The 11,923-nt window shown below is 62.5% G+C and overlaps 1 protein-coding gene across 2 annotated transcripts in view; it reads left to right on the forward strand.

Moving 5' to 3' along the window:
• The window catches only part of KCNN3 (potassium calcium-activated channel subfamily N member 3), a 90,427-nt gene extending 82,036 nt beyond the window's left edge, over positions 1 to 8,391 (forward strand). For both annotated transcript variants that reach the window (XM_030302506.1, XM_030302508.1), the window contains 3 exons: positions 3,058 to 3,185; positions 4,335 to 4,404; positions 7,885 to 8,391. In XM_030302506.1, coding sequence (XP_030158366.1) covers positions 3,058 to 3,185; positions 4,335 to 4,404; positions 7,885 to 8,175 — 489 coding nt within the window. In that variant the 3' untranslated portion in view covers positions 8,176 to 8,391. The remainder of the gene's footprint in view (positions 1 to 3,057; positions 3,186 to 4,334; positions 4,405 to 7,884) is intronic.
• The last annotated feature ends 3,532 nt before the right edge of the window (positions 8,392 to 11,923 follow it).

The raw sequence follows: 11,923 nt of genomic DNA on the forward strand, positions 1-11,923 counted from the left end.
CTCGCCGCCAGGACAGGCGCTCATCGCATGTTGTGTGAAGGCCACTCGGCAGCACGGCCAAAGAGCACACGGTAACTCCAGGCACCGGCGAGGCTTTCCTGAGGGTGAAGGAAACCGTGTAAACACGAGGTGCTTAGCACAGAGCCTGGCACACAGTGAGCTGGGTAAACGTCAGCTGTGCTACTCTCTGCGAGACCTTGGTCGGATGGCTTCCTGGCCCAGGGCCCGGCGGCCTCAGAGCTGCCCCTGAAGCTCGTAGGTCACCGAGTCCGTCCTCCGGGGTAGACCGCGTGTGGCCTCCCAGCCAGCGCGTGTGTTCGTCCGTTTGGAGCCAGCCTGCCGCGTGCGGGCAGGCCTCCGCTACCCAGCCCTGGGCCCCTGAAGGCGGCCGGCCTTGCCCAGTCCTCCTCGGGTCCCTGACCCTTCCCGCCCCCACCCCCAGCCCCAGGCGACCTCCCGGCCCTGGCGGCCCTGCCCGCCAGGAGAGCTCGGAGGGTCCCCGGTCCCCCCTTCCCAGCAGCACGGCGGACCCCAGGAGGGGCACACGACCTCGACCGCTCACACCCCGGTGGTGTCGGCAGAGCTCAACCGGGTGACCAAGGGGGGGCCCTGGTCGAGTAGCATTGACCGTGAGCCTGGGAGGGCGCGGTGCGGCTAAGAGCCCGTTTCTTCTTTCGAGGCGCTTAGCTTTGTGCCAGGCTTTTTGCTGGCAGTTAATTTCAGAGCCGGCACCAAGGCTCGCGTTTCGCGTCACCTTCCCGAGTGCACCGGGGGCTCCTGCTCACACGACGTGGCCGCGTGCTCGGCTGCCCGGGCGGTGCTGTGCTTGTCCAGCCGAGACCTGGGCCGAAGTGAGGCGCGGGCCTGACCCCCTGCTCTGTTATGTGGCTTAAGCGAGGGCCCCGAGGGGTAGAAAAAATACAATAAAGGTGCGAAGGCTTTTCCAATCCCGTGATCCTGGAACACGGGAACTAGGGTTGTTTGTGTGGAGACGAAGTCTGGTCAGGTCTTTTCCTCAGACCACGTGGAACCTCACGTCCTCCTCGGGCCTGGCTGTGCCGCCAGCCGGCCGTGTGACTCCAGCCCTCGCGCCCTGTGTCCCACGCCGCGTCCTGGGGTCTGGGCGAGGTGACGGTCACTACCACCTGTGCGTGTACAGTCTGGCGACACTGGAATCCGGGATGACTCAGTTTACCATCCATGACTCCATGGTGTTGGGCTGTGTCTCTTCCTTCGTCTGTCGCACGGGGGTCGCACTAGCCCCCGCCCGATGACTTGGTGCTCGAGGCGCTCGGACCTGGGCCCGACACCCCGTCCACACCACCATAGCCGCCTCCTTGGGGCCTCACGACAGCCTCAGCGTAAAGACTGATGTTTCCCACCTGCGAGGTGATTAAGCATCTTCTCCTAAACGCCCCGTAACTTCGGGAACGAGGATGAGCCCGCAGCCTTTCCGGTCTCACCCGTCCGCTCCACTTCAACGCCGACGCACGTGTCGAAGGCCCGCGGCGGTGTTCCGGGGCTCGGCCGGCCCCCCACGGGGGACAGGGTGCAGCCTGGCTCGGCCGATCGTCCTAAACGCAGGGAGAGGGTTTTTCTCCTGTTTGGCCGTGGGGCCTCCCTCGGAGGCTAAGCGCCCCGGCAAACCGGAGAGTGCACGTGTCTGATGGACCTCCCCCTGCGCAAGTCGCAGGGGTGCACCCTCTGCCTTGTCCAGGGGGCTCCTGCCCCCCGCCCCCCCCCCCCCCCCCCCCGCCGCTCACCTGGGCACCCGCCGGTGTGAGCTCCTGCTCACCAACACCTGCTTCCTCTCGGGGAAGGAAGGTGCCAGAAGCAGGCAATTAAGCCACTTAAAACCATTTTCCCAGTGGATTTTTACCGAACAAAAAAGCAGTGTTTATGTCACTTAGACATTTCTGAGAAGACTTAGCTGCTCTTTTAAAAACATCCCTTCGGCACCAATGAAAAATACGCTCCAGCCTCGGTCATAAATTTTCCCAACAGATGCACACAGAAGCTCTCAGCCTGCAGAACAGTGCCTCCTGGGCCCTCGCACACGCCTCGGCGTTTTGACAGCATCCCGTCCGGGACGGCCGTCCGAAGAAGCGAGCCCGGGCGCTCCGCTTCCCCTAAAGCCCCTCTGGCCGGGGGCTCGATTTGCACCGGGCCGGCTCCCGCGGCTCCCGGAAACGGGGGCGGCTCCTCAAGACTCCGCTTGGCTCGCGCTCCGTGAGAGAGTGTCCCCTGCTCTCGCCACTAATTGCTGCAGACGTCTGTGTTTGGATTAAAACTTCGTCCCCTGCCATCTGGATGTCACTGACGCGTCCCAGCTCGGTCGGGAGCCGGGCAGATCGGCGCTTTCCACGTCGGCAGCTGACGGCGTGGAGCGCCGAGCGCCGCGAAGGAGCCAGCCTGGGCCGAGACGCAGTGCGGGCCTCACACCTACATATCTTCGCCGATTTTCAGACGCCGCCTTGAGATCGTTTCAGCCTCACGCCGGCTACGCTTACGAGCAGAACCGCGGTCTAAATGCTTTTGGCCGTTTGGGAAAGAACACGGCGGGCTTGCCGGGCCCCTGGTTCCGTTTGTGGGAAAGACGTTGCCTCTCCTCCAAGGGCCTTTCAGAATCGGCCGCTGTTGAGAAACCCGCTTGCTCTCGGGATCCCGGAGAGGTGCCGGGTGCCCCAGACGGAGGTCCCAGGTAGAGCTGGGAGCGGTGGCCCGCGTGTCTCTGCCCACGGGGGCCCCCGGGACCGCCCGGCCCGGCCCGGGGGGGGGGGTGCTGCAGCCTGACTAAATGTAGCACCAGGAACAGCGGTCGAGAGGCGGCCTGAAGTAATTGAGAGACAAGAAACGCCCTCGACCGCAGGCTCGTCCGCTGTGTCCGAGGCAGGAGTGACAGGAGGTGAACCGGAACCCTCTCCGTCAGGGTGCACGGATCGCCGAAGGCGAGGGGTCTTTGCAGAACCGGGTCCCCAGAGGTGGCCCAAGTGGCAAACAGACGACGTGAACCGCGGAAGACTAACCCGACCGCCTGCTTTGTCGGTTTTTCCTCAGATCAAGAACGCCGCGGCCAACGTCCTTCGGGAAACGTGGCTGATCTACAAGCACACGAAGCTGCTGAAGAAGATCGACCACGCCAAGGTCCGGAAGCACCAGAGGAAGTTCCTGCAAGCTATCCACCAGTGAGTATGTGCCGGGGCCGGGACCCCCTGACCCGGAAGCACGGGGCACACCCGCGCCTTCCCCGCTCGGCAAGCCCGGGGGGCGCCTGTCACGCCCGCAGCCCCCAAGCACCAGGCGGGGCGCTGCGGAAGGGGAAGGAGTCGGAGGCTCCACGGACGCGCGCCTCACGCGGACACGCGCTCACGCACACTCGCGCACACACACCTGCACCTCCGCGGACCCGCACACTCACACACACTCTCACACACATCACACACACTCGCACACACTCTCACACACACTCGCACACTCTCGCACACACACACCTGCACCTCCGCGGACCCGCACGTCACGCGGACACACACACACACACACTCACACACACACCTGCACCTCCGCGGACCCGCACGTCACGCGGACACACACACACACACACACATCACACTTGCACACACACACACACACACACCTGCACCTCCACGGACCCGCACATCACATGCTCACACACACTCACTCTCACACACAGTCACGCACACACCTGCACCTCCACAGACCCACACATCACACGCTCACACACACTCACACACACACACACACACACACACCTGCACCTCCACGGACCCGCACATCACACGGACACACACACACATGCTCTCACACACATCACACTCGCACACACACACCTGCACCTCCACGGACCCCCACATCACACGGACACACACACTCTCACACTCACACACACACACACCTGCACCTCCGCGGACCCGCACATCACGTGGACACACACACACACACACACACAGTCACACGCACACACCTGCACCTCCGCGGATGCCCACAGAGAGGTACTTTAAACACAGTGGAGGAGCAGGGGTGAAGCCTTTCACTCTCACTGGAGGCTAGGGGGGTGGGGGGTGGGGGCGGGCGGGGGCAGAGATGACCTGAGAGTGGCCAGGGGGCGGAAGCCACCGAGGGCCAGCGTGCACGGAGACCAGACCTTGTTTTCTCGGGGACCTGAGCAGCCGCGACTCTGGTCAGTTGTCACCTGTGCTCGAGGTCCCCACGCCGGGTCCAGAACGAGGGGGACGGGCGTGGACGTGGGGTCCGCACCGGGAGCTCGGTGCCGCGCGCACTTGGAGAGCATGGATGTCGGTGACTCTTTCCCGCAGACTGAGGAGCGTCAAGATGGAGCAGAGGAAGCTTAGCGACCAGGCCAACACCCTGGTGGACCTCTCCAAGGTGAGTGGCGGGACGTGGCGGGACGTGGGGACGCCCTCTCCGAGGTGACTGGTGGGACGTGGGGACGCCGCCAGAGTTCCCGGGTGTGGCCGTGAGGACCCGGCCAGGAGCCGGCCGCTCGGTGCTCGGGGACCGCAGATGACGTCGCGTGTCTGTCAGCTGCATGGCAAGGGCCCAGGGCCACGCGCACCGACGAGGACGCCCGAGACTTCGGTGGCCATGCGCCAGGTCACACGGCTATGACTGGGAATTCGTTTTCCTGCCTCCTCGAATCCCCCCAGACCAGCCTTTCTGGCCCCAGACGGGAAGCGGGGTGGGGGGGGGGGTCTCTCTACTTCTCAAGAGGCGGACCACTCACGACCAGCCTGAAGCTGCCGGGGACCCGCCCAGTGCCACGCGGGAAGGGCCCGACAGCGTCACCCAAGAGGTCCTCCCGCGAGCAGCAAGGTCTCCGGCCCCACCCGTCGCCTGGCGGGACACAGTGTGGCGGATGTCCGACTGGGAACAGCAGACCGACCGACCTTCACGCCCGCGCCGGTTGAACGCCGCCCGCCGCGTCTCCGGGAGCCGGGCCCAGGGAGGGGCAGGCCCGGGGAGGGAAGCCCCTCGGGGAGCTAAACCGTCAGTGACGGAACGAGTTACCTGGAAGGACGGGTGTGCGGGGAGGGGCTGAGGGAGGCCTCGGCAGGGCTGCGTGGGGCAGGGGTGAGGCCGGGAGAGAGGGGCTCTGGCTCCCCCCTCTCCCCCCCCAGGAGACCCACCCAAGGCCCCGGCGGCAGCAGCCAGTCACCGGAGCCGGGGGCACCGTAGCGCCGCGTCCTCTCAGCTGGCCGCCTTCCCACCCCTGCCCTCTGGTCCCCTCGAGATGAGGAAAAGGGGCACGTGGCCTCGGGACGTGATGGGCTGGCGGCTGGAGGACCCGCGTCTTTGTTGGTTGGCTTCACTTTCTTCAGTCAACGCGAGCAGATAATCCCTAACGTCTGAGGCTCAAGCGATCAGATGAGATGCTGTCTGTGCGGATGCTTCGTGAAGCGTCGGCAGGGTTTGCAGAAGGCCGTTCTCATTCTGACGCAGAGGGGAGGCCGAGACTCAAAGGAGGCTCATCGGGCCCTGCAGGCAAATAAAGGTGCCGGAAACAGCGTGCACCTCCAGGAGGTTCTGGATTGTTCATCGGTGACGTCCCGTCTCCTCTGGGGGCTCCCAGGCTGGGCTGCCTTCGTCCCGCCTCTGCACCGGCTCCTCCGGGGACCCTCAGCGTCCCCTTCCCCATCTTCTTTCCGGCCCTCAGACTTGGCCACCTGCCATTACTCTGCTTTTCCCCATCACCTTGGTCCCCGCCCCCGTGGCCCAGGCACCAGGGTCTCTGCGTCTTGCTGGCCTAACTTGGAGTTTCAGACGAATGAGAACAGGATGTTACTGGCAGATGACCAAGGGCCACATCGCCTGGGGGCAACCGCCAACCTGGCCCTCGGCCACGGCCACCATGGGGACTGGGAGCCACAGGGGCCGAGGGCTCTTGGGGCTCTCACTCCCGAGCCTGGTGTCACTTGTTCTGTTTTGTTTTGTTTTTTTAATTTTTTAAGTTTATTATTTTGAGAGAGAGTGTGTGTGTGGGGGGGAGCAGGGGAGGGGCAGAGGGAGGGAGGGGCAGAGAGAGAATCCCAAGCAGACTCCTCACTTTCTGCGCAGAGCCCGACGTGGGGCTCCAACTCCCAAAACTGAGATCATGACCTGAGCCGAGATCAAGAGTGAAACACTTAACCGACAGAGCCATCCAGACGCCCCTGTCACTTGTTAATTTACTAAGAAATGTCGCTGTCGCATAGAGGAGTGTGTGACAGGCCCACTCAGGAAGCCACATTATGATCAGAAAGTGGCCTGATGAGGGAGATGTCCGGACCTCGGGGCATGACCGTGGGGCATGACCGTGGCTCAGGCTGGGGCCCACGTGGTTCGGGTGCAACGATGGGCTGGACTGGAGGGGGTAGGCGGGCCGGGTGGAACTTTGTGCTGGGGCGGCAGCACCCAGGTCTGTGGTCGGACAGCTGGAGGGCGCGGCGGGGCCCCTGGGGGACACGGGGTCTCTGGCACACGCCTGAGGCAGGAGGGAAAGGGTGGCCCGGCCTGAGCCCCGTTTGTTAGCTCTGTTCCGACCGTCTTACGACTTTCCTCTGAGGAGCAAGCTTATTTGATGGCTCTTGAGTGTCACTTGATTTTCAGCTCCCTGGGGGCTCCCCTCTTTGCCCCCTGTTCCCACGGCCTCCTTCGGGGTTCGTTCACAGGCAGCCCCGGGCTGGGGCCCTCGCGGTCTTCTTCCCTTGCTTCCAGACACTCAGGTCTCGGTGGTAAACGCTGAGGAAACTCCTAGGTACACGGGGATAATCTGTGCTGTGAACTGCGTCCCACCACGTGCACCGGACATCCACCCCCCACCCCCCACCCCGTCCACGACTGTTCGTAGAGCTTCTCCCACGTGCCAGGGGCTGTTTTAGGCCCTTGAGACACATCGGGGAGCCCACCAGGGAAGGGTCCCTGCCCTGAAGGAGCCCCCCTCCCAGTGGGTGACACAGTGGGTGACACAGACAAGGACAGACACTCAGGAGTAAGAAGTGGGCTAGCACCACAGAAGGTGGTACGAAAGGGGACGGGAGCAGGTGGGCAGGACCTGGAGCGGGCGTGGGGCGGGGCTGCGCCGTGAAGTGGGGGCGGGACCCAGGGCAGGTCGAGGGGCTCCGGGAGACGCCAGTGAGGCGGGAGGCTTCCTGGGGGGCCCGATCGCGAGTAAAGGAGACAGGACAGGTCGGAGGCAGACTTTGAACCGTGGCAGATGGACAAAGGCCTCAGCCGGCCCTTGGGGGGGGGGGGGGGCGGACAAGGCGGCACCCCTCCCCACTGCCCGGGCAGGGGAGGGGCTGCGACCCCATGAGGAGCTCAGCGTGGCCGCTGGCCACCCAGGGAGGGGTTAGGTCCCTCACCCGACACCCACCACTCTGCTGGCCGCGGTGCTGGGAGCAGCCGGGGGCCAGGGTGCCGGGGCCCCGTGCAGTTATTATTAACTCCTGCTCGATAAGGAGCCCACCGTTCAGAGGGTCCCAGGGCCTGCCGCCGGGCTGCAGACGCTTGCTTGGACCGTGGCCCCGCCCGCTGCCCTGTCTTTGACCGTCGGGCCCCCGCAGCCTCTGAGCGGAGCGGTCGGGTCAGCGAGGGCCCGAAGACGGTCCGGAGACTCCCCGCTCTGAGAAACAGGAGCTCTTTCCCCATTAAACGCATTTCCTAACGGGCCGTCGCCGTTCCCACGCGGCGCGTCGGTGCTCGGCGCGCCCGCACCTCCAGGTCTCCGGAAGGTAAGCACTTGTCCGTGGTCGGCCGGACCGGACGCGCTGGCGCGGGCGATGCCCCCGCGCGACCTGGGAGCGTCGGTTCTGCCGCAGCCCCCGGGCCGACCCACGCGTGCCGACCCGTGCCCGTCTCTCTGTCCAGATGCAGAACGTCATGTACGACCTGATCACGGAGCTCAACGACCGCAGCGAAGACCTGGAGAAGCAGATCGCCAGCCTGGAGTCCAAGCTGGAGCACCTGGCGGCCGGCTTCAGCTCCCTGCCGCTCCTCATCGCCGACGCGCTCCGCCAGCAGCAGCAGCTCCTGTCTGCCCTCGCCGAGGCCCGGGTTGGCGCGGCGGGCACCCCGCACACGCCCCCGCCCTCCGACAGCCCCCTCGGGGTCAGCTCCGCCTCCTTCCCGACCCCGTACACGAGCTCCAGCAGCTGCTAAATGAACGCCCGCTCCGGAAGCGGAACCCATAGGTCTTAAGATGCAAATCGACTCTGTCCTGGTCACTGCGCCATCAAGGAACAATCAGAGCAGGGAGCGCAAAGAAGAGAGACCCGCTAATGAAGTAGCTCCCGTCCGTTCGGCGTGCTTGGTTGGATACGCCTGGAAACCAGAAATCTAATCTCTGTTTAGGTGCCTCCACTTGGGAGCGGGAAGACGGGGGGGGACAGGAAGCGGTGGCGCAGAACAGAAATCCACGCGCGATCTCCGGTGTCGCGCGGGAGCGGGGGTGGGGGGGGCAGACAGGTGCACGGAAGGGGCCAACGGGGAAGGAGCCCAGACGAGGGTCCCCCGGGGGCGGTGTCAGGCTTGGGCGTGGGCTCCTCACCGGGTTCCTGGGCACACCCCTCTCCTTGCCTCTGGACGACACTGGCCAGAACAGGCGCTGTCTCCTCTCATGCCGGAGTCATAAAACCCAATTTAGACCAAAAAAAAAAAAAAAAAGTAAAAAGCCAGATTTTCCATCCAGTATTAATACCCATATAAACCTGTGTGTTTGCACACGCGTGCACGCACACACCCCACATTCAACCCGGGTCTTTTCTCGTTTGAACTTGACCCACTAGAAAGGGACCCGGTACCTTACTGTGCACACAGTAGGCGCTCTGTAATGCACGTGGAGTTGGCTTGAGTCTGAATGTGGGTGCTTCCAGCTCAGGGGGTTTGCTAGTGTCGGGCATATTCTGAGCTTCCCTAAAGACGCAGGCTAGAGAGGGCACCTCACCCTGGGGGCGCACCCCGCTTGCTCGGCTAGAGATGAGCGCCCAGCCAGACTTGTTGGCATTCCGGAGGGATGAGCAGTCTTCTAAAAACAACAGCCCCACAGAGTTTCCTCCGTATATCTGAGCCAGCCGTGTTCCCATGGAGCACGTGAGGGGAGGGCACGGGGTCCCTGCGCGTGGGCGCACGCACGCGCCAGCAGGTGCGGCCCAGTGACACCTGAGTGAGGACCGGCACGTCTGGGGCTTTGCTCGGCTGCGTCCACGCGGCTGCAGGGCTCCAGCCCCAGGTGTCAGGAGCGCAAAGGGGCCCAAGTCCCTACCTGGGGGCCACCGAGCTGGAAGAAGTGGAGGGGGGGCCCGTGGTCCCTTCTACCTGGCCTGAGACCGCCTCAGAGCGAAAGATTCGGAGAATAACGGGACCCTCAGGGAGCCCTGTGGGCCGGGACAGATGACGCGGGCCTGTCAGCAGCCTGTTCTGCGCCACGGTGATCTTGGTGCGAAAACTACTCGAATGTGTCTCAAACTCCAAGAAACTTGAGAAGCGTGAAGACCCAGTGTCGTGACGGGCGCTGGGAGGCGAGGCGCGTGGACGCGGTCCCTTACTACTCTGTGTCTGGCCACCACCCGTGTGCTGTGACGCAGCCGTCCCGTGCCCCGTCACCGCTCCCGTCGTGAGGTCCTCGGCTTGGGCTGCGGGGCGGCGAACGACACGGTTCGCGGTATCCCGTCTGTTCAGGGAAGGGTGTCATTTGCAAACGGTCGGCCTCCCTTTGCGCAGGACATTGTCACGTCTCTGACGTCCTGACATCAACTGGGCCAGGCCTTCTAGGGACAAGGGAGTCACTAGATGGCAGGAGGCGGGTGACCCTGGAACCGGGCAAGATCGGGCGTCTTGCTAACCTTCCCCTTTTCTCTCTTTCTGTTGCTGCCGTTTTCCCTAAACGGGCTTGTTCTCTGCGCGGTAACCGGAGAACACGTCCATTGGGTGTTTTGCGTATCACACCTGCCGCCCCTGCTGTTGGCTCTTTATTTTGCTACTTGTTCTTTCAACTGTCAATCATCCGACAGATCACCCTCCTTTTTCGTGTCCCAAGAATGGTGCTCCTGTTCTCAGTGGCAGTGCAGCCGAGCATATAAACAGATGTGGAGGCAGATGAAATACCATGCGGTTTCTTTACGGCGTTAATTCCACTCACAAGGTGGAGACCGGTCCGCCACGCTGCGCGCTCCAGCCCCGGTCGCTGACCGACGGTCCCCGCCCGTTACCTCCCGCTCGCCCTTTCCATTCCGCTGTGACCCATGACGTGTGTGCGCACGTCCACGCTCACAGGGGGTTAGTCTTAATTTCAAATAAATGGCACGCAAGATTCCACTGCCAACCCCTGCACAGACCGCCGTTGAGCCATCGAGGTCTGCGGGTAATTCTTCAACCCCTCACTAACGCGGTGCACCGAAATGAACGCCAAAGACCGAGCTGGCGACACTGGTAAAGAGGGGCTGGAGTCCTCTCCGGAAGCGGAGGCCACCGGCCCCCCGGAAACACAGGGGCGTCTGCGGCAGGACTTGAGCTCACGGCAGTGCAGTAGCTGTGTGGAGTTTTCTTCCTCGGCACCGTGCCCAGTCTTCAAAAACGATCCGGTCTTTGCCAGTCTTGTGACCGTAAACGGGAGGGCACATCCCTGACGGAGCCCCTCAGCTTCATGTGGGGAAGTTATCCGCTCTCCTGCGAGTGCAATCGACCTTGATGACCTCAGTATTGACCATCCAAAGTGTAGTTCCCCCCCCACCCCCGTTTCCTCCCCGTAGCCTGCCTTGTGGCCAATCCCGCTGTGCCTCAGCGTCACAGACAGATGGGACCAGGTAGCGGGTGATCGCTGTGCCTTCTCGTTCCCTCGTTCCGAGTCTGGTGGCAGTGGAGATTTAATTGTCTGCTGGAGAATCGGCTGTGTGAACTAACGTAAAACTCTCACTCACAATGACCTCACTCTAATGCTGAACTGAGTTCTGCCCACTCGCGGAAGGCCGACCCAATGGCAGAGCCCTCCTATACCTTTTCTGATAACTCAGTGCCAGATAAAATACCTACGAGTCCCTAAAATATCCAGACACTTGAATTAAAACTCCAGAGCCACCCCCCCATCACTTAAGCCATATTGTAGCCTCATGTGCTGTAAAGTCAGGGATGGACTGTGATACTCTAAGACCGCTGGTCTCTGTGGAATTTCGCGACGTGGCGTCAGTTGGCAAATTCTACCAGACTCGGGGCTCGCTCCTCCTTAGACTGAAGTCCCAATAAAAATCTGCCCCTTTTGGATCGAAGGCCACGACATCAGTAAATTGTCATAAAGTGTCTGAACTGCTCTTCCCATCCTCACGACGTGCAACGTCATGACGTGATATCTCTAAAAATGCTTAACGACACTCGAGAGAACGAGGGGGGTGAGGCCCTGGGTCGTGGCTACCTTCCATCCTCAGCGGGTGCCAGGCGCGTAGCGGCGACTTCATAAATTAGGCACAGAGGACGCCCTCGCCAGCCAGTCTCGAGTGAGCCAGGACAGCTGGCCGCTTAAAGGCCAAGAAGGAACAGCGTTGAAGAAATAATGATTCTGATACATTTGAGGAATCCCCCCCTCAGAGTTCCAGTGATTTCCATGTGGGTGAAGGAGAGGAACAGGAAGAAAGCTAGAGATACAGAATCGGAGTAATTAAGTTCCAATGCTGGACCCATGCCTTCGGCCAATTAATGTCACCACCTCACACCTCGGTTTCTCTGTGCTTAAAGGGAAGCCGATAGGTAGCTCCCCTAAGTACAAAGTGCTCCGTAGATTTTACGACAGAGTCGCGCTGGCCTTCAGCAGCAGCCACACCGGGTCCCGTCGAGCCCACGCTTGGGAGTTGTGTGTGAATGTGCGCGAGAGTCACCAGAAAGCAATGAGGACACGTCACCTGGGAAGGGAAATTAGCGG

This window comes from Lynx canadensis, chromosome F1 (assembly GCF_007474595.2).
Source record: "Lynx canadensis isolate LIC74 chromosome F1, mLynCan4.pri.v2, whole genome shotgun sequence".
Classification (NCBI taxonomy): Eukaryota; Metazoa; Chordata; class Mammalia; order Carnivora; family Felidae; genus Lynx; species Lynx canadensis.